This window comes from Ceratina calcarata, unplaced genomic scaffold (assembly GCF_001652005.2).
Source record: "Ceratina calcarata isolate Rehan_Ccalc_2016 unplaced genomic scaffold, ASM165200v1 scaffold98.2, whole genome shotgun sequence".
NCBI lineage: Eukaryota > Metazoa > Arthropoda > Insecta > Hymenoptera > Apidae > Ceratina > Ceratina calcarata.
This window is the reverse complement of record NW_017181217.1, coordinates 309,995-330,602: the sequence shown is the minus strand read 5'-3', so window position 1 is coordinate 330,602 and position 20,608 is coordinate 309,995. Positions and strand designations below refer to the sequence as shown.

At 47.4% G+C, this 20,608-nt stretch overlaps 1 protein-coding gene across 2 annotated transcripts in view; it reads right to left on the bottom strand.

Moving 5' to 3' along the window:
• Positions 1-655: 655 nt before the first annotated feature.
• px (MAP7 domain-containing protein plexus) overlaps positions 656-20,608 on the bottom strand; it is a 59,175-nt gene continuing 39,222 nt past the window's right edge. For both annotated transcript variants that reach the window (XM_018036215.2, XM_018036216.2), the window contains exons 8-15: positions 10,104-10,357; positions 9,467-9,717; positions 9,215-9,367; positions 8,863-9,008; positions 3,397-6,192; positions 2,999-3,205; positions 2,496-2,906; positions 656-2,405 (exon numbers count right to left, since the gene is read on the bottom strand). In XM_018036215.2, coding sequence (XP_017891704.1) covers positions 2,206-2,405; positions 2,496-2,906; positions 2,999-3,205; positions 3,397-6,192; positions 8,863-9,008; positions 9,215-9,367; positions 9,467-9,717; positions 10,104-10,357 — 4,418 coding nt within the window. In that variant the 3' untranslated portion in view covers positions 656-2,205. The remainder of the gene's footprint in view (positions 2,406-2,495; positions 2,907-2,998; positions 3,206-3,396; positions 6,193-8,862; positions 9,009-9,214; positions 9,368-9,466; positions 9,718-10,103; positions 10,358-20,608) is intronic.

The following is a 20,608-nucleotide window of genomic DNA, read 5'->3' as shown; positions in this document are numbered from 1 at the left end:
GTTTTTTCGGCGTTTTTTGTCCTTTTCGCACGTTCGCCGGCTCGCCGGCTTATATATACGGTGTCCCAGAAAAAGAATTAGAGCCGAAGTGAGGTGATTTTGATTTTGAGATATCGGAATGAATCAGAAGCCATTTTAATCTTTTTGACTTTCTCTATCAACTGAGATGGTTTTTAATAACAAAAAACGACCGATAAATTTACATTTCTAACAGGAATAACTTTTTACACATCAATGATACTAAAACGATCTAAAGCGATCTTTGCTCCTGTTTATCAACGCGCAGGATCATTTCGATGATCTAGGTAAGAGGATAATGATTTCCGATCTCAACTTCTCACACTCAGAATTGCCCATGATTTATGCGCGTGAAATAAAAATGCCAAGATCATAATATCAGGCATATAATTAAATTAAAAATTCATGACATTCGGACATTACCAGAAAAAAATCTCAAAAAATGATGTCTGCAATTATTTCATTATAAGGTAATTGTGAAAATAGTTGAATGGTTCACGTGTTAAAATAATTATGCTCAATAATTAGATTAGAAAACTATAAATATCTCAAAGCTCTTGATAGCCCGACGACTTTGAAGACGCAGTACTCGGAAATCCATTCGCGGAACAGATGGGGGTAATAAAGGTACGCAATGTTCATATTTTCAACAATTTACTCCTAGGCTCTTGTTTTGGCCAAATTGAGACCAAAAAATGTTTCGTCTTGGTCTTGGTTCGTTATACAATACATAAAAATAATGATATTTACAAATGTAGGATAACGTTAGGCACTCAATGAACAAAATGATGAAAATTATAAATGGATTTCGTATTATTATCGTACATACTGGAGGTGTTACGACGCGTAGTTGTTGAACAGTACGCTCAGAGAGCCGAGTGAGATACAAGTATAAGGATACTAAATTAATGTGGCGTAGCGCCGATTTAGTTGAACGTAGAAAAAAAGAAAAACGGCAATGACATTTTTCCGATGTGAAACGAGTTCTGTTCGTTTCTCACTTTTGCTTTTGTATGATCCGATTACTGTTCGAAACGTGGAATGTTAGAGGTCGGGTAACAAGCATGTGTTCTCGTTTTTTAAATTCGTGGAATGTGCTCGCGCGATGTCTCACGTTTTCGTTTAAATTAAGTCACTTTACCTACGTAAGTACCTCACTGCTGTTACGGTTAATTTTTCTCTCGTTATTCACTGGCCTTCGCACGTTCATTTACTGTGAACAGTGGACATCGAAAAGGAAGGATCGTTCACTACTCTGATCATTACGTACAATCAGACGGTGCGATTTTCCTGTATTCTACGAATGTCCGTAGACTAGAGTCGTTACTTCCATCTCGAAAGATCTTTTAAGTTAAAAATAATCGTTACGTTCCTACGCGGGTTTCCCCTCCCGCTTTCTTCTCGAACACGAATTTATCGCAATCGCAGTCTGTGGTTCGTGTCTCGTAATTTTTCCGACTATTTTCATTTTATAAGGGTAGTTAACAAACGAGAAGAAGAAGAAAATGAAAGTGTCCGCAATCGTTGGAGCAATCGTTTTTCGGTGAACCGATTAGCTGTTCCCCTCTTCTTTTACACTCAGGTATACTATTCGACGACCGACTCGTATATAAATCGTGACGTATCGTACAGTTTCGAGTTATTATCTGACATAGAGTCCACATTACGCAGAATAAAATAAGTTACACGATTTGTCTATTCCTCGTTAAAATATTATGATACAAATTACAATTATTTATAGCTTAGGGTTTAAGAGCCGTTAGTTCCGATTATCGTAGAAGGTCGTTGAATCGCGCGCGCAGCTACCCTCCTCGGCTATCCGTCAAGAAGCGCACGCTTCACGTTAGCTCGTTATCAATTTCTCACATGTCCCCCTTGTAACTCTGCGCTGATATGATTATCCGCGTGCCCGCGACTTCGTTTACGAAATACGAAAGATACGTGTCTAGCTCCGGCTGCTTCTGCTGCTATTGTAAGATTCTCGTATCTCTTCCGCACGATATACGAAACGATGCAAAATAATTGTGTACACCACTTGGTCGGTTTCCCGCGAAACTCTCTCTTGTTGCGCTGCTTCAAACGGTAAAATCGTTAGGATTTTTAATATTTGGTACTGTACGCTAACGACCCTTAATCCCTTTATAATATCACAGATGAATGAGTTTCCGTGTTGTGCGTTACGCGTCGCTACCTAAGGTGCTTGACAAGGGCGGTGATCCTCTCGATCTTTTCGCTGAGCACTCGCCTCTCCAAATCGAGAGCCGTTCTCGCGGACAACAGGTCGTATATTCTTCGCTCCAGCTGAAGCGTTTCGGTCCGCAAGTTGTTCGACCGTGCCACCAGCTTCGATGTCTCGCACATTAAAATTTTCTTCTCCAACGCTTTTTCTGAAAACGAAAATAAATCGATTAATTATACGATTAAGAATTCTTCGTGAAATAGGGAACTGATTCAACAATCGGATCTTTGGGGTGTACCTTTGGAATATTCTCTGTAAGCCAGCATGATATCCTCGATGCTGGTCCATTTGGATGTCGTCTCTTTCCTGCTGCCATCGGTGACTGTCAGCGCCACATCTTCGTCCACGATCTTGATGTCGACAAGTTTGCAACGCTGCTGTTGTTTCACGCCGTTCTCACCAGGCATAGGCGACAAAGAGGAGTAGTCCATCGAGACGATGTTCTGAACGAGAGGTGGCATAGGCGGCGGCCGTTCCGGAAGCTGCTTCACTTTCAATTTGCTTAAAAGCCTCATCTTAGGCGGTTTCGGTACCTTCGGCGGGTTTTCCGAATAAACCTTAGCGATTCTGTCACAGTACGCGGTCACCGTGTTCCTACTTTTCCGTTTCTTACGATCCTGCAGTACGTACTGCCACGTTGCTTCCGCTTCTGTAGGTGTTTTGCAAACAGGAAAAGGGAAATTATTTTGCACATCTCTTATTTCGCACAGCTTTTAAAAATTGAGGAAATCGATCGATTACCGTCTCTTTTCTTCTGAGGCATCAAGTCGAGGCCTATGGACTTGAGAAATCCAACTTTCGGCTGGAAATCAGGGGTGTAACGCAACACGTCTGGATGTTCTTGCGGTATAGGTAACACGGATTCGACCGACTGGTCCATGTCCAAAGGTACTTCCGGTGGATCCGGATTCAACTTGTACCTCCTCTCCACTTTAAAAAGCTCTATTTCTGCACCGACGCATTATGAATAAACAAAATACATCATGAGTCATTATACAAAATCATCATTATACAAAAGATATGCCAGTGAGTGGAAATGGTGACGTTGACAGAAATTGGGAAATTTACTAATAATAATAAATTAGAATGTATGGGGGTGGTAACCCTTTCACGCATAGTACATTTCCGAAGCTGCTTACCGTTTTTCATGCTCAACGTGGTCAGACCGAACATGGCGAGGAAAGCAAGCTTCTTCTCCGAATACCGCGGCCTGGCCGGCGGACCTTTGGTGATCCACAGATCCGCGTCCTTGATCTCCTCCTCGCCCTCCGATTCGGAACTGCACACGAGACCCCCCGCGTTCTTGGCCCGTTTCCGCTTTCTTCGTTTCTCTGCCAGATCCAACGAGGACGTCAACGCTTTCGGGTTCTCAGGTACAAGGAAAATCTTATCGCTGGCCGCGTCCTGTTCTTTGACTAGAGCCTTGCTCAGGTCAGGCACGTTTAACACCGCTGGCTCGCACCTCACGGAAATCTCAGTCAAATTATTGCACTTGTCGGTGAAACAAAATGCGGTTTTCAGCTCGTTCGAGAAATTCAACAGTTTCTCTTGGTATTTTGGTATCTGCAACAGAACGTTCGAAACGTTCTGACAGGTACGCAAAACCTCCTCGGACTGGATGCTCTGCATCAGCTGATCGGTGTCGATAGGCTTCGGCGCGATATCGTTTATATTAAACTTAAAACTCGGTCGAAACGATAATGTGGACAAAAAGTTCTGATCGCTCTGCTGTATCTTGTTGATCTCCGACTCGGATATCTCGGTCTCAGACTCAGGTATGATTGCCTCCTTCTCGGGTATGATTATCTCTTCGTCCGGTTCAGATTCGAGCGAACCGTTTTCTTGTTCCTCGTAAACCGAAGGGGGAGGAGTCGGAGCACCCTTACCGACGACGTCTTGAACCGAATTCTTGCCTACGTGATTCTGCTCCAGCTGACTCGGCTGACTCTGGCGTGCCTCGATCTTCTCGCTCACGACGCACGAATTAACTTTCATCTCCTTTATCGGCGACGCGTCCGCGCTGTTCTTGTAATGCGAATTCGCGTGATTCACGATTTTATTCCCGTTGATCAACGCCTGACCGTTGTTGCCACCACCGTTGTGATTCGAGCTCCCCGTCGTTTTCTCGTTGGGAACTATACAATTTACGGCGTTTGGCGGCGACATCAACGAATTCTCGCTCCGTTGACTCGTTATCACAGACACCGCTTGACTACTTGCATCGCCGCCGGTATGATGCGAATTCTGTTTCGTACAATTCGTGCTGATCACGGACGTGCTATTGCTGCCGCTGTTACTCAACGTCGGCACGCTGATCTTCGGCTGAGAATGATGCTGCTGTTGGGAAGACGAAGAAGAAGAAGAAGAAGAAGAGAAATACGGCTGCGGCTTATACAGACTGGCTACATGCGACACGGGTATGTGCGGATGATGGAAATGTTGAGGCTGCGGATGAAGAATCGGCTGATTATTAGCTGTGTTGTCCTTCGCGTTATCCGCAATCGAGTTATCGACGATCACCTGGCTACGCTCGGCGGTCGCCTGAGACGTCGCCGTCGCCGTTGTCGTCGTCGTCGTCGTCGTCGTCGTCACGGTCAATTTGATCGGTGAATCTTGATACGAGTGTTGTTGACTCGTTATAACGTGATTATGGCTGCTCACGATCGGTCTTTGTGCTGGTTTCGACGTGGGACGAAAGGAATCTTCGAACGGTCTGACAAAAGCCGGTTGCTGTGTGATGACCGAGGCAGCAGTCGTCGTTGTGACGGTAGTCGATCCACCGTTGGCGATCGTGATCGTCGGGACCGTGTCTTTTGTCCGCGTCGAGGCTGAATGAAAGCTGTGAGGCAACGGCGGCGATTTATGAGCCGGAGCCACGTGATTCACGCTGTTCGCGATCGATTGAACGGTGTTAGGCGTTGTTGAGGTATACGTCCCGTACGTAGTCATCGTGCTGCTACTCGACGAAGCGCTGCTACTCGTCGTACCGGTCGCACCGCCGGCGACGTTGTTTCGTTGCTGCAGCGTCAATGGCAGTGGTACTAATGGTTGCGGTTGTAGCACCTGATGTTGTTGTTGTTGTTGTTGCTGCTGCTGCTGTTGCTGATGGTATATAGAAGTTGTAACCGTGGTTGTCGGGCTGCTAGCTATCGCAGCTAGTTCATGCTGACTAGAATGAATGGTAGTCGAGGATACGGGGGGCAAATGAAGGGAGGGTATAGAAATGATGGGCGCCAGAGGCATGCTCAGGGATGAAGGTTGCTGTTGCTGCTGCTGTTGTTGTTGCTGCTGCTGCTGTTGCTGCTGCTGCTGCTGCTGCTGCGGCGGCGGCGGCGGCGGCGGCGGTGGCTGTCCTATCACCGCCGACGATAAGGACGATATAGGGGTTATAGAGGGAATAGGCGACGGACCGATAGGCGCCGAGCTTATGGCCGGCGGTGGTCTAAGGTTCAAAGGGGGCAGGCTGGTACCCATAGAGGACAGACTGGTGGCCATAGGGGGCAGGTTCGAGGCCATGGGAGGCGGCATCGCCGCGGAGCTCACGGAACAGATAGAAGCCGAGCCCAAGGAAGGTTGCGATGGCGGCGGCGGCGGTGCAATTGATGCCGGTGGATTCGGAAACGCCGGCAAACGCGAATGGTACATGTTCGCCGTCGCTGCTGGATCCGTCGGCGCCACTGAATACGGCGGAGCTGGCCCCGTGGCTGTTGCCGCAGGAGCTGGAGAAGGAGGAGGAGGAGCGGAAGGCAGCTCCTCTTTTCTCGATTGATGGTGACCGTTACCGATAGACCCGACCACGGCGAAGCCGCTACCGTTCCCGGCGTTGGCGTTGTTGCTAATTCCCGAGCCGATGCCGCATCCGCTTGGACGATCCCTGTTCTCGCGTTCTCGCTCCCGCTCGATATGCATCTGAGCCGCTATGGTCGGCTTCCTAGCTGGAACAAATCCCGAACACAATGCTTGGTAATCTTCCACTGATCTACCGCCGTCGAGCTTACTGTTTAGTGGACTATAACGGGATCGTCGACGGCGATTATCGCGAGGTTCTCGCATCGGAGGAGAGGCGACTCGTTTCTCGCTCCCGTTTTGTTTTACGTCGCACAGTCGCCGGATTCATGCGCGAGGAGAAGCGTTCTTCGACAATACATTCTAGAATCGACCTATGAATCTCGTTCGTTCGTTCGTTCGTTCGTTGTAGCCTAGCCGCAGCATCTCTCGTTAGAAAACGTGCAGTTCTCGCAAAATTCTAGAATTGGAAAACTCATCTTCCGAGGTGAGTCCGATTGCAACTTACCTGAGCGATCCGCTTGGAACGAGTCACTTACAACGAGGAGTACGACTGAGACGCGTTCAATTCGAAGTATTGGGGATGATTGCCGTTTAAAACTCGAACGAAATCACGCAAATGGATCGGTCGAAGAGCGGTTTCTCGCTTGCTACACCTCGGGACAACTACGCGTAATTAACGGAACCGAAACTTCGAATCGCTCGGGATGCATCGCTGAATCTTCCCCAAAACTGTTTCAGAAAATGAATCGAGGGTCAAGAATTCCAAAGTCGATCAGAATTTTGATCACGTTTTTTTTTTGCAATGTTTATTTTCATTTATAGTCCAAATATACATGTTTACATAATAAATTATATAAAAACGGTATAATTTTGATAAAAGAACATTGTGTGACAAAGTTATATACAGGTAGATCGAGTCCATAAACTGGTGGAATACACGTTTGCTACAATCGATTAGAAATCATTCGGACACTGATCGTTTAGTAATTGCAAATTTCTAAAACAGTTGCGGGAACTAAACGCAAGAGTGCACTCAGTTTCGGAAAAAACTGACGATTAGATTCGTTTCGCAAAATAGCGATTAGATCACGATGTCTAGCTTTCCTATTTATATGTTTCTAGAAAAAAAAAAATTCGCTGATCATTAGTCGAAGGTGAAGTAGAAATAATATCGTTGTCATATAGAGACACTTTATCTAAAAAGAAAAGGAAAGCGACAGAAAGAAGATAAAAAAAAAACACCACAACGGAGGTAATAGAGGAAAGCAACTTAAAAATAAAGCGTCAAACTTATTAATAGTAATTATTAACGTCTACTATCGTTTTTTATCGGTTTCGGTTGCAGCGATATCGACGTATTTTTATGCGCGCAAACGCGAGCAGAACACAAAATTATGCTTATCGGTGACGAACGAAACGTCTACTTGCAAAGTAGCGCTCGTCAATAAATTCGAACGAAAACAGGATTTTACGCAACATCGGCCTTCGAGCAAACGACGAATCGGCGACGAAGGTCGAAAAGCTTTTCCATGAAAAGATGTGCACTCTTATGTTGAGGTTTCGCCGTTGAAGACGTTACTGTGACTACAAAATCATTAACTATTTAATGAATATCATTATTATTGTACAACGGTTAAGAGGTTCTACGTTCCGTCGCTATAAAAATTATTTGGAACGTATATGTTTCGAACACGATGCAAACGGATAAGCGCGGCCGACCGAAGGCCGACTTACTCTTCTTTATTATCAACGCGGACAGTCGTAGCCGCCGATATAAGTCTGACTTCGGTCCACGAGTCGACACAACACAAAACCGTCTCGATTAAATCGAAACCTCGAATCGCGTCTCTTTCGTTTTTTATCGTCTGCCCTCTGAATAATCCCAGCGAATCCAGGATAGACACGGCGCACTTCTCACTTTCTCGACTTCGAAGCGTTCGAGAAAGAGGTTTCGCGAGGGATTGCCGTTGCGCGATCAACGGTATTATTTTTGGCTTGGAAACGATATTCCACGGAGAGGAGTGAAAAGAAAAACAAGACGAAACGATAAAATCCGAAGGGTAAACGTAAAGCTTAACAACAAATCGATATCATCGTGCTAGACGCTTACCTAAAAAATATCTATCCTTTACGAGAAACAATCGGCTACACGACTATAAACTTTTGATTATATCTAGATTAAAATTAGAAGCGTAGTATGTTTTTTCATTTCTTCGTTTCGATTCCATTCACAGTCGAGGTATATTAATATTTCTACAAACGACTTCTCCTCGCTCGTTACTTCGCCAGTTCGCAGTACAGATCGCTTCGAAACTTTTCATGGCGTTACGCTATCGGCGACGTCGGTCGTCGTCGTCGTCGAGGGTTTTCGATCGCTTGGCACCGATTTTCAAACCAAATCCGAGAACAAATACATGGAAGATCGATCGTTCTGGTGTCTCTACGGTTCTCTCGTCAAATGCACCGACTTAAGCGCGAAGAAGAAGCTCGAAGGAGGGAAGACCGTAAGGGGGGAGGAGAAAAGAACGGATAAGCGCATTACCACTGTTCGTGGCAGGAGAAAAGAAACGACCGTAAGAGAAGAAAAGAACACGATAAAAAGACCTTGCGTCAAAGTCGTCGAGCTTGGTGGTACATAAACGCGCTCGCGAAAGAAACAGATAGAGATAGAGATAGAGAGAGAGAGAGAAAGAGACAGATAAAAGAGAAAGGTTATTTCCGCGCGTAACAAGCGACCGGACAGAAGTCCCGCGATCGCTCGTAATCGATGCTTTCTTTTTAATGAAAGGCAGTGGGGGGTGGAGCGACTCGCTCACCTGCAGTATCGGCCGATGCAGGTGCAGGCGCGGGTACCGGGGCGACAGGAGCTGTGTTTCGCGCTGCTCTTCTCCTCTCCTCCTCCTCCCTGAGCGCGGCTTGTTCCCGTGCTTGCCTCAACCGATGTTCCTCCTCCAGTTTCAGTCTGAAACGAGAACCGCGGCATCGTTCGTAAACGGAATCGTCTTCTACTCGGTATTACGCGTCGTCGTCGTCGTTTCGTTCATCGGTGCGGAACGATGCTCGGATATTTATGCGAGCGACGGAGGACGGCTCCTCTTGGATGCTCGAGACTCTTTTCGCGAGCCCATAAATATCCGTGCCCCGTTCATCGCGCTTCTACGAACTTACCGTTCGTGCATCGCGGGAGACATCAGTCCAAGGGACGGGGCCGGCAGCATGTCCGGGCTATATCTCAACCCGTATAAAGGGTACGAGGGCAGCCCGGGAAATAACGGTGGTCTCAGCATTCCACACCGTTCCAAATACAACTGTTCCTCTAATCTGCGTGGCACGAGTAAAGGAGACACGTTAGCGATACGATGCAATGACAAACGTACCGCGAGATCTAAGAACGGACGAATGAGCGGTCCTATGCGTTACCTATAAGCGTGTTGGAGGTGCGGCGGTGGGTAGAGACCCGGGTGATAAGGGTTGTAGGCCGTGTGATCCAGGGTGAACGCTGGTGGAGCGTGGGCCGGATGGTGTTCGGGCCGGTACGGCTGGAAGCCTGAACGGGCCAGCAGCTCGGTCGCTGCGGCGGCAGTTACGCTGTGTTTGCTGGTCTCCGGCGTCCTTGTGGGCGTGTACATCAACGGCATCTCTTCTGGCCTTCTCTCGTGCGTGGACCGTTCCTGAAACATGTACATAACAGTTCGCGGGATTCGTTAATCGCCGCGTTTCGCGTCTCCCACACGAGTCAGGTTTCATCGGAACTCGACGTTTCCATAGAATCCGATCGCAACTCTGTATTATGCATAAAATAAAAAGAATTTCAACGTAGGTGGTGGTATGTGCATAAATTAAAATTGTCTTTACTTTGACGTCAGTGTATACGGATGTTGCGATTCGGATAATCGATCAACCGCGTACGGACACGTATCCGTTCGCGACTGGTAAAAAAGGATGGCAATCGAGTACCGTGGCTCGGCTTTCACTCGAGACAGACACACGGAAGCAGGTAAAACGAAGAGACGGAACGAAGGAAGGTAGAGAGGTCGGTCGCGGTGCGATTACTCACCTTGGCGGGGGAAGGACCTCTGACCAAAGGTGGCGGCGCTCGGTTCTTGGGGCTCGCGCGTGGTTCTTCTTCCTGAGGCGCCGGTCCTGCCTGTTTCGCCAGATTTCTCAGAGCGGCAGCGAAACTCCTGCTGTTCTGTTGTCCGCCCGGCCCGGGTCCCGGGGTGTGACTCTGAGGTGGAACGACGGAACTGGGTCTGTGGGATTTGCCGATCGCCGGGGGTTGCGCTTTGTTGCTAATAGGCTGTTGGACACCTGAAACAGATTGAGAGAGTTCGATCAGACGTGGACGTTTGCCACTGTTTCAGGACAGTTGTTATATATTTCCAAATTCCGAGGAGATTACGTAGACCGCGGACGATTCGCGGTTCGCGTTTTCCACCGAAAACCGAGGAAAGTCTCTCGCTGTGGCTTGAAACGGTTTGCGCGCGATTCTTATCGGGGTTCTTACCCGGCAATAAGCGCAGCGTACCCGACGTAAGGAATACGCCAACGCCCCCCTCCTCCTCCCCAAGGTTCAGAAGAAATCCGAGCAGGATCGATCTCTATCGAGAGGACGGAAGAACTCGATCCACGAATTCATTCTTTCCGCGTTTCGTCTTTTATTCTTTCGCTTTTCTCCCCGATCACTTTTTTCTCTTCTTTGTAAATCAAGGACGAGGTAGAACGCGTCGGCATCCGGGCGGTCCTTTGTCCCGAGCGATGCTGGCCAAAAGAAAAAGGTACGACGAACGGCGATATTCTCTCTCGTCGCCGCGCACGCGGAAAAGTGCGCCGGTTAAAACGAGAAAATAACAGGAAAGAGAGTACCCGACGGCCGCCCTCCCTCTGCGGAGATTCCGAGGATGGTTTTCACCCTCCGTTCCTCGTCAGCGTGGCGCTCCACCCTCGCCGTTTTTCTCAACGGACACGCGACTCTCCGCCTCTCTTTCTCTCTCGCGCGCGCGCGAGTCACCCTCGATCCCTTTTCACAGCGCGATCCTTTCACCGTCGTCTTAATAACCTTTCTTTCCGCCCTTCGTGCCCATCCACTCTCGAAACGCCAGGGGAGGTCACAGGCGAACGAAACGAACCCGAGGAGTGAAAACGAGCGGCAGACGGCTGCCTCGATATCGATAATAAACGCGCATATGATACGAGATACGCGAGAGGCCATTACGCCAAACTGCGCGCACTCCGTTTATTCCACTGGAGCTACCGCTCGTAAGCAGATGTCCCTCGGCCAGATACTTGGGCGACGAGCTTCTCCGCATGGTTGTTGGCGATAAGGAAGAACCGTCTGACCCGTTTCGAACGGAACCGTGCTGCGGCGAAGAGGAGAGGAAAAAGAGGAAAGGAAATCGGTGGCTTCGGAGGGAGCAAAGGGAAAATGACGCGCGCGATAGGGGGTGTAGGTTGACTCGTCGACGGAAGCGCAAGGATTCCGACGAGTGGAAAGGGTGTAGAGGGTGGTGTTAAGCGGCTTACAGTCTGTTACTATGGTAACGCCATACCGCTAAGACAGGAAGAGCTTCGAATCCAGCCCCCGTTGCTGCCACAGACCCTGTGACCCTCTATCCGCACGCCGCCCGCGCCGTCTCCCGCGTCCTGGCCAAAGAACGAGGGAGGAATCCGAGCGCGATACCGGAGACCGGCGACGACGGATAAACAGGCAAGGATTACGCCGCTAACTCTGTTTTTACGCCAAAGTGTTCTCACCGGACACCATTCAACTACACCTTCCGGGGCGTCCCTTTCGGACCGATGCTCTGTTTCATATGAATTGTAATTAGCGTCACGATCGGGCAAGAAGTTATAGGAAATGAACCAATTTCTCCTTGTTGGCTTTTCTCTACTGCACTGTGCAAAAGTTCATTTCGTTTTCTTGAAGAAACTTGAAGAACAATTTTTTTTTACTAAAAATTACGTTTAACCAATGTAGTATGTGCTGTTGTTCTGTTCTTTCTCCCTCTCTCCAGTAGCTGCAAAATCTCACGCTCATAGAAGTTCTGAGACCAATGAGTAGAAATCGTGACGTGAACACACATTGGGACGTTTACTATGTAACATAAATTAACCTTTTAGGCACTGTGCGCCACTATAGTGGCTTTCTGTACGACACGCCACTACAGTGGCTTTCGCGGGTCTTTGTGTTTTACCGTGTTTTAAGACGTACTATACTGAATTGTATTATTAATTATTAGAATAAATTGTTAAAGTTAAAATGCGTGTATCATATCTTTAAGAAAAATTATAATTTAATCATCAAACACTTCATTCCAATGTACTCGTGTAAAGAACAGCATTATTCATCACACATTGCAGTGCTGTATCATTTAAACGTAATTCGCACTGAACTCTGCCGTACAAAGAAGCAGTCCCGCGCAAAATTCAGCCGTGCCTAAGAGATTAAAGAATGTAGGATAATAATAAAACAATTTTAAGAACAGTTACAACAAATTACGTCGAATGTCGTAATTTTTGTTCACGTAACAACTCACTGACTTTCTTTTCCATCATGATATACGAAATCATAAGCCAGTGTTTTATTACTGTTATACTAAAGGTTTCAGTATTATCCTATATACTTTTAGTTTATGTTGTACAGCAAATGGCCTAATTTCTGTTCACGTAACAATTTCTGCTCGCTGGCTCTTTCTGTTCTACCGTATGTTATCATAAGCCAGTGAGTAGAAATGTGACGTGAACAGAAATTGGAACATTTACTGTGTTCTCTACGAGGATCAAGGAATCGTGCGATCGACCGATTCGCCTTGTCTATCGCTTACAGTTATTTCGCGGCTGGCAGCGTTACTCGTTACTTCGAGGGATCAACACGGTCTCCCAGTAACGATAATACCGGATAAACTCGGATCGTGTCGAAAAGTTTGTTGCGAGTTGTTCGCACCGCGCGGCGCGACTAATAACTTCGGCGTCTTGGAATTCGAGCTAAGAATCGATACTCGTACGGTTAGATAAGAAAAGGGGGTTTTCGTATACAGGGTGTCCGTTCTTAAAACTGAATTTAAAGACTGATAGATCATTAATTATTGTTTGGATGCAAAAAATGTAGCGTCGCGTAACTCCTTGCGTAAAATTCGTAGTCACAGCGTCGAAATGCCCTGGTTTCGTACGGCAGAATAGAAAAATCAAGAGCGGAATTCTTTTCGGTCGTCTAAAGGAAGATTGATCGATGCACAAAGAAAGCGGAGAAGGAAGTCGATCTCGCTCTTTCCTCTCCTGGATTTTTGCCCGTTTACGAAAAACACGAGTGAGGCTTCTGTACGTGGAAAAGGCATCGATCGGCCGGTAGGTCGATGTGCCTTGTCGCGGGCTGCCAAAACTTTCAAGTGGTCTGCGCGCTCGTGGGCCATCGATCGTTCCCACCGAAACGCGAGCGGTTTCCTAAAAATCTTGACCCAAGAGCCAACGCTCGCTCGTACCGCGTTCATTTCGAATCGCAATTCCAATTTCGGATTACGCGGCTCTTCCCACGTAACGTGGTAGAAAGAAAGGAAAAGATTCGCCGGAATATAAATGCGCGCCGGCTACCGGAATTCGTCGAGGCGGAATTGAAATTCGGGAAGCATAGGTGCGCGCGAGGGTTTTACGTCCAACCGAATTCCCCGGCGTCGTAAATTCCGTGCAGCGTGCACGCGTTACACCGCGGCGGGGTGCGGCGCGGCGGTTGAGATTCCCGCGTTCGATGCGAGGGAATGTACGGCGGTGACGGAGGATGGAGAGCGCGCGAGAGAGGATGTACGCCGGTGAAGCGAACGGAGGACGTCGAAAGGAAGAGAAAGAAGAGCGAACGGCGAGGGTGGCGCGCGCGCGGTCGATATTAAAACGGCTGGAAAAAAGCCGCGACCCGTCGACGTCTCAACGGGATAAACTTCCCGCAGCGATACTTTCCGCGGCTCGTTTCCGACGAATTTTCTTCGTCGCTCGTTTTCGTCGCTTCCTCGTCGGCCGCTCGGGACCGGGCGAGAAAAACGAGGGTGCGAGGGTAACCGGCTGGTGGGAGCGACGCGAGGGGAGCCGGGCAACCACCGGGTTTCGCGTCAGATCGTCGTTGACCTTTCCCCGCTTAAGCCCCTGACTCCTCGGCGTACCCTTCGGAGCCGGCTCGGTCACGGGAAGCCAAGTCCCGCGTGTAAAATCGATGCCGGGAATGACTGCCGCGACGAATTATAGGATGAAAACGATCTATCCGTTAAAGCGTTAAACTTCGCTCGAGAAACCTCGAATACTCCGCGTCAACGGCTCCTCGTTCGTTGTACAGTAATGCAAAAAAGTAATCTTCGGATGTATAGCCACCGATCGGAACCAGGCTTGGCCATGTGTCCCGAATAGTGGATTTCCTAGAACCGCTCAACGTTCGAGTCCGCAGCATGAAAAAAATATATAAAATATAGCCACGTATCCTGACCTGCCTTATCAACGTCTTCGTATTAAAAAGAAAAAAAAACGCCACCAAGGAAACACGCAACTACTATACAAAATAGAAAGGAATTAAAAACGTGAAGAAATGGTGGTCCGACGAATCGATAGAAGATTTTCGCGTTTCACTTTTGTTCGTCAGACGACGTTTTGCGCTGTGGCGAACAATCGGCAACGAACGTAGCCGTCAAACTTCCCTCGCCAACATCCCCGGGCCCTTCTTTTCATCCCCCGCGCTCTGGCCGGTATTTCCGTTCAGAAGAAACCGCCACTGGTCGCTACCCCATATTTTTCTGATCGCGAGGTAGGCGCGTGCAAATTGCAGCTTTCACAAAGGGTTGCCACGCGCAGTTAGATCAACATCTGTCGCACGGACGACGCGAATGGCCATCGATTCCTCGATGGCCCGTTGTAAATCGAGGGCGGAAGGACGCGGCATCGTCGTCAAACAATCATGTACCGTCGGCGACCCGCCTGTTGGCCCTGCTACTTCCCTCCCTCCCTCCCTCCAGCCAGCCGCCAATCGGTCTCCCTCACTCGGAAATAAAGTGGAGCCGTGACCGTTTTATCCCACCGGTCAAATCCTATTGGGAAGTACAATTGATTCGTCGATCGACCGAACATTTATTCCGATTCCCGGCTATCGTATTTTTACGATCGCAGCGATACCGACAACGCGAATGTATCAAATAAACGGTAAACGGTTTCACCGCGATCGTTCGTTCCCATTAAACCACGTGCCGCTTTCCGTTTCGCGGCTCAGTTTCGCCGAGCCATTCCCAAATACGCGCGGCGCGTATTTCGATTCCGGAACGGCGCGCGAAAGACGAGAGCGAGGAGGGAAGTCGACGGCGGCATCGTCGGGTAAAAATTTTCGTTCGAATAATGGAACGAGCATTGAGGAGGGGAAGGAGGAGCCTGGAACTCGTCGGGCCACCCTTACGAGTCCCTTGACATTTTGCCAAGCACCCCCATCGAATCACCATATAAACGACTCGGGGGCTAGCGAGCTCAACCCCTGATCCGCCGTCACAACCTCGAATATACGTTTCGTTTTAGTACGCTCGTACCGTACCCACTCTAACCGTAATCATAGACGTCGAATTTCCACCCAGTTTTCGACACCCATGCGTGGGAGGCTCGTTCGTGGAAACGAGGATCGTCGAGAATTCGTCCGAGAAATGGCAATCGGGAAACGTTTAAAATCTTGTGAGTGAGGAAAATACCGAGAGGAACCTTGAGAACGTTAAACGCGAGAGAGAGACGATAAACGAGCGAGTGTTGGTCAGATTTCGTAATCCATCGTTCGTAAATTGGTGGACGAGAACTTAGAGAACGCGGACGTAGGAAGAAACGGGACGAAAAAATTGTAACGTGGAAGTTAAATCGAATCACGGCGACGCCAATGCAATTCGATCTTCTCACCCCCTGCGGTGGCAAGGCTGCTGCCAGTCCCGAGGGTGCCTCCGGGATTTCGCGTCTACGCTATTCGTTCGTTCGTTCGTTCGTTCGTTCGTTCGTAAGGTGCCTTGGAATTTTCATATTAGTTCGTTAGGTCGTGGAACGTGGCGAAAATTCGTGATTCGCGTGGCTTCCACACGTTTACCGTTTCGTTCGCGGCAAACTAACAGCAATGGTTATCAGGTCGCCTTATTTTAATATAAAAATATCAACAATATTTGTAATAATACAACGTAGTACATATTAAATAAATTCTCTTAATTTTCTTTTATATTTTTATGACTTTCGAAGAACATAAAAAAACGTCGATACATCAATGAGTTTGTAGTGCGTCGCCATAATCTCTTGGACGTGTGAGGGACAGCAACCCCGCTGTTTTACTGCAGTTTTTATATCTTGTCCTTTAGTGAAGACTTGAGAATCAGTGCCAGTGTAATTTATAATAGACCATAACTGAACAAATAGGATCCTCGGAAGCAATCTGTTGAGTCTAGTTTTTCGTCTTACTTTGACTTGTAGAATCACTCTTCAAATTTTTCCCACCAATAGCGGAACACCCTGTATGCCGTCCAGCATCGCAAACACGGGCGATCGACCGACCGTGGGGTCGTCGTCAAATAAATTCCCCAAATGTAAATAGTAAAATGAAATCCGCATCGGCCGCCGTGAAAACACGGCCCCTCGTTAATTCCGACCGCCACTATAAAACTCGGGAACACCAGAACGCGTCGAACGTAGCCTAGTCCCCAACCCCATTCATCCTCGGTCCCTACAGGTCATACACATCCCCTCTTCCTCTCTCTCTCTCTCTCTCTCGCTTCGCGTTTTCCTCGCTGTTTCTCCCTCTGGTAAACAACTCTTTTCGGTCTCTTTCTGCCCAGTCACTTTTCCGCCCCCACCGGGTGACCGTGCCGCCCGCGGTAAGCGAAAAACCGTGATATACGCCACCCTCGGTCACGTATAAAAGCCGCGTATTCAATTACCCGGCATCGACCGGTCGAATAACGAATGCGCACGCCACGGGAAATATTCCAGTCTGTTTTTGCACGTACCACCGTGTTAAGCTCGTGGCCGTTGGTCGTTTCAACCGTAAAACCATACTGTATTTACGCGCGTACTACTATACGTGCGTGCGGGAGATGAATTCGTCGCGGCTGACGGAAAGAACGATGAAAATATATACTACCGTGTACAAAAGGAAAATCGTTTTTAAATCGAGTAAATATCGAACAGAGACCCACGACAAATACTCTAAACAGCATTTATGGTCTTTATCCTCGCTAGATGTAATATACCAGCTTCCCTCCTCGCGGCTTTGCCAGCATTAATTGAATTATCGCATTTAGACTCAGTTTTTCATACAGAATCAGCCAATGGCCGCTTGTACCGCCAGTTACGGGACTGTGTATATATAAAAAAAAAAATTGGTAGCCCAGTGTCGACTGATTCGGTCATTGTCTCGCGATAGACAAGGTTTTCGTATTCGCATCAATGAACGCAATCGCTCTATGGCACGTGGGAAATAAGCCCCGAATTAGAACGCGATTCTCCGCGGAGAACGTCGATCGTCGACACCGCGCCGCGCCGCCGGGTCGCTCGTTTCTCGCAGTCCCCCCGCTTCTCTTTCCGAGCACCCCGGGTCCCATCTGTCATCCCCTTCCCCGTCCTAGTCGGTCTTTCCAGCAGCGCTGAGCGCGCACAAGTGCTCGCTCGCGTGTTTCCACCCTCGTGACTCGACGAGGCAATCCGGTTGACGAGCGGCTTCGAGCTCGGGTATCCGCTGGGACATCGCTCCGGGATCATACCTGTTGGTAGCAGTGGGCGGAACGTGGGAATTTCCCCCGATTAAGATCCACCGTCCATCTCCGAAATTTCTGATTCTGACCAGAAGGTTCCTTAATTACCGATTGCCAGCTGATGTTGACGTTTGGAAATTAGTCTGTTTTCATCCGTCCGGTCTGGTTCCTGCCTCGAAGCAATTTCCGATAGGCGTCGCTTCGGTTAAAATGTAATTCGGCCGACTTAAGTGGGAATTAATTCCGACCCAGCGGCGATAACGAATCCCCCGGCCGATCGATTTCGTCGTATCGCGACAGTCTTCGGCCCGTTTCGTTTCGCGAAAAATGATTAAAACGAAAAAAACATTTCCCACCGCGATTCGACGGTACGATGGCTGCCAGTCGAACCGCGGACAGATCGCTTTTCACCGCTTCCCATCATACTCCTCCCAACCCCCACCGACATTTCGATTTCAATCGCGAATCAGACCGCAAACGCGAATCGGTTTTCCCTCCTTCGCTCCCCGCCCACTCGCTCGACGCTTTTTACTCTGAAACGCCTTGAACGAACGACGACGGCAATAGGGAGGAAGGTAACGCGAACGAGTTTCCGCGCGCAAAAAGCAGCCGGCGGGCGAAAAATAAAGAATCGGAAATGCGTAAAAGGGAACGACGGGCGGAGTTTAATTTTTCTCGTTCTCGTTCGCCCGTTCCTGCGCGAATTTTCATTCCATTTCGCGAGCGACTAGTACGTACTCGTTATTTCATTTCGGGTTACTTTTTACCTCGCGTTCTCTTTCATCCCATTCGCGGAGCAACGCCCGAGAGATCACCCCCCGTTCGCGTTTAGATGCTTTTCCCGTTACAGCGACTCTCACTGATAACGTTATCTTCGATCCATCGTTTCGACTCGGTGCAAGCATTTATACGCGACGTTAATAGCGGTGGACCGTTTAAGGTAATGGTTCCCTAAATCAAAAGTATTGAAAATCGTTTGACATTTTCTACAAGATAGGTACCAAACTCTATATAGATTCATTTGATTATATATTTCGTTTTCGAGACATCGTCAGTGAAAATTCGCAAATTCTACCAGAGTTCTTGATCGAAGTAATGGCGTTGGCACGAGAAAAATATCTTTCTTCGGCTGTTGCAATTTAAGCAATGACAAATACTTATTACTTCCACTGTCTATCGTATTACTACTAAGAAACTTGCATCACGTGAAATCAACACACACAAATGAACAGATGCATATATTAAAAAAAATCGATAAATAATTTAATTTTACAAACCATAGTACTGTACATTGAGCTAAGATTTTGGAAATTCTTAGTATACATATTCACTTGATTTCCGAATTTCAATAGAACCCCACACCATGAGAGGATTTCAATCGAAGCTCTGGTCGATTCGCCGCTGCGGAAATAATGACCGAATACGAAATAACTGGTTATTAATCCGTCGGACACCGGTGGGTGGTTATCGATACGATTCGCAGTGGGGATCACGTAACCCCACCGCGTTCCGTTACCGATACGAACACGGGGTAGCGATGCTCGTTAACGATGGTTCACCGAATACGGATAAAGCGGTTGATTCGCGCGAAAGCTGCGGGCCCGGAGAGACCGAAACGGAACTGAATAAGCGCGAAACCTTTGAAACCGGAATGGATCCAATGGGATCGATAGCAAGCACTACCTTTGTTCGTTTCCCCGCTCGTTACGGGCAAAATCCTTTCGACATCTCCGCCCGGCGTCGTTATTTTCGATAATCGTTACGTTCCGTTCGATCGACCGACGTCCGACGCGTCCCCGGAGCTTTGTCTCACAATCGGATCAAATTTTCTCTCGCGTGTAAGAAAATTCGAAGGCACAGAAAGTCACCTGCGTTTCGTCGATGCATGCTTCTTGAAGGAAAACGTTCCTATTTAGGCACGGACAAGCAGTGTCAGCCATGGGCAAAGCCGCAGCCATTTAGTACGGTGCAATGGGGGAAAGACACTTGAGGTTTAGATAATACAACACTAGCTATGCAAATAAAGCCTAACAACTTCGGTATAACGTCACTACTAAGCGGCCTTGAATTCAAATATGTTTGGCAATTATTTCCGACTGTATTTAAGTTTATTTAACTATGATAATAAATAATTGCTTCAGAATAGTTAATAAATATCATATTCTTATATAAGTTTAATGGAAATTTTAGTGATAATTTAAAGATACGTATTTCTACATTTCCTACATTCATATATGTATAATTTATTGTACCGACATGCAGGATACAATTAAAATAAATAAATTATCGCTTATAGACAATGTTTGCATCAAATTTACTTATACAACTGTTATAATCGTATAACGATTGTGCGTGTGTGCGGTGTAGAGTTCGGTGTGACACACGTGGGAACGAGTCGCGATTGAGTTAGTGATTGAGAAACACACCTTTCATCACACTATATTCTATTATAATGTAAAAGTTTCGCCCACGGATATAATTAAGTAGTATTAATAAGCACACCTTTTGAGACACAACTATAATTTTATTAAACAGACTATTCCATTAATTCGGAGACGGCCTGTTATGCACGACGTCATACTGTTATAGTTAGGCTTTATTATTGTATATAGGTGGCATCGTGTAATATAAGTCAAGCACTCATAAAGAATTATTCCACGTCGAGTGTATAAGAAAATTGATTACATATAAATTCAGTGATTTTTTTAATGAAGAATAAACGAGGAAAATATTCATAAGATGCCATTTTAAAAACATATTTTTATTAAAAAATTAGCCGCTGTGTAGTAGCCTAACGACGGTATTTTTTAATTATGTATCAATTCTTTGA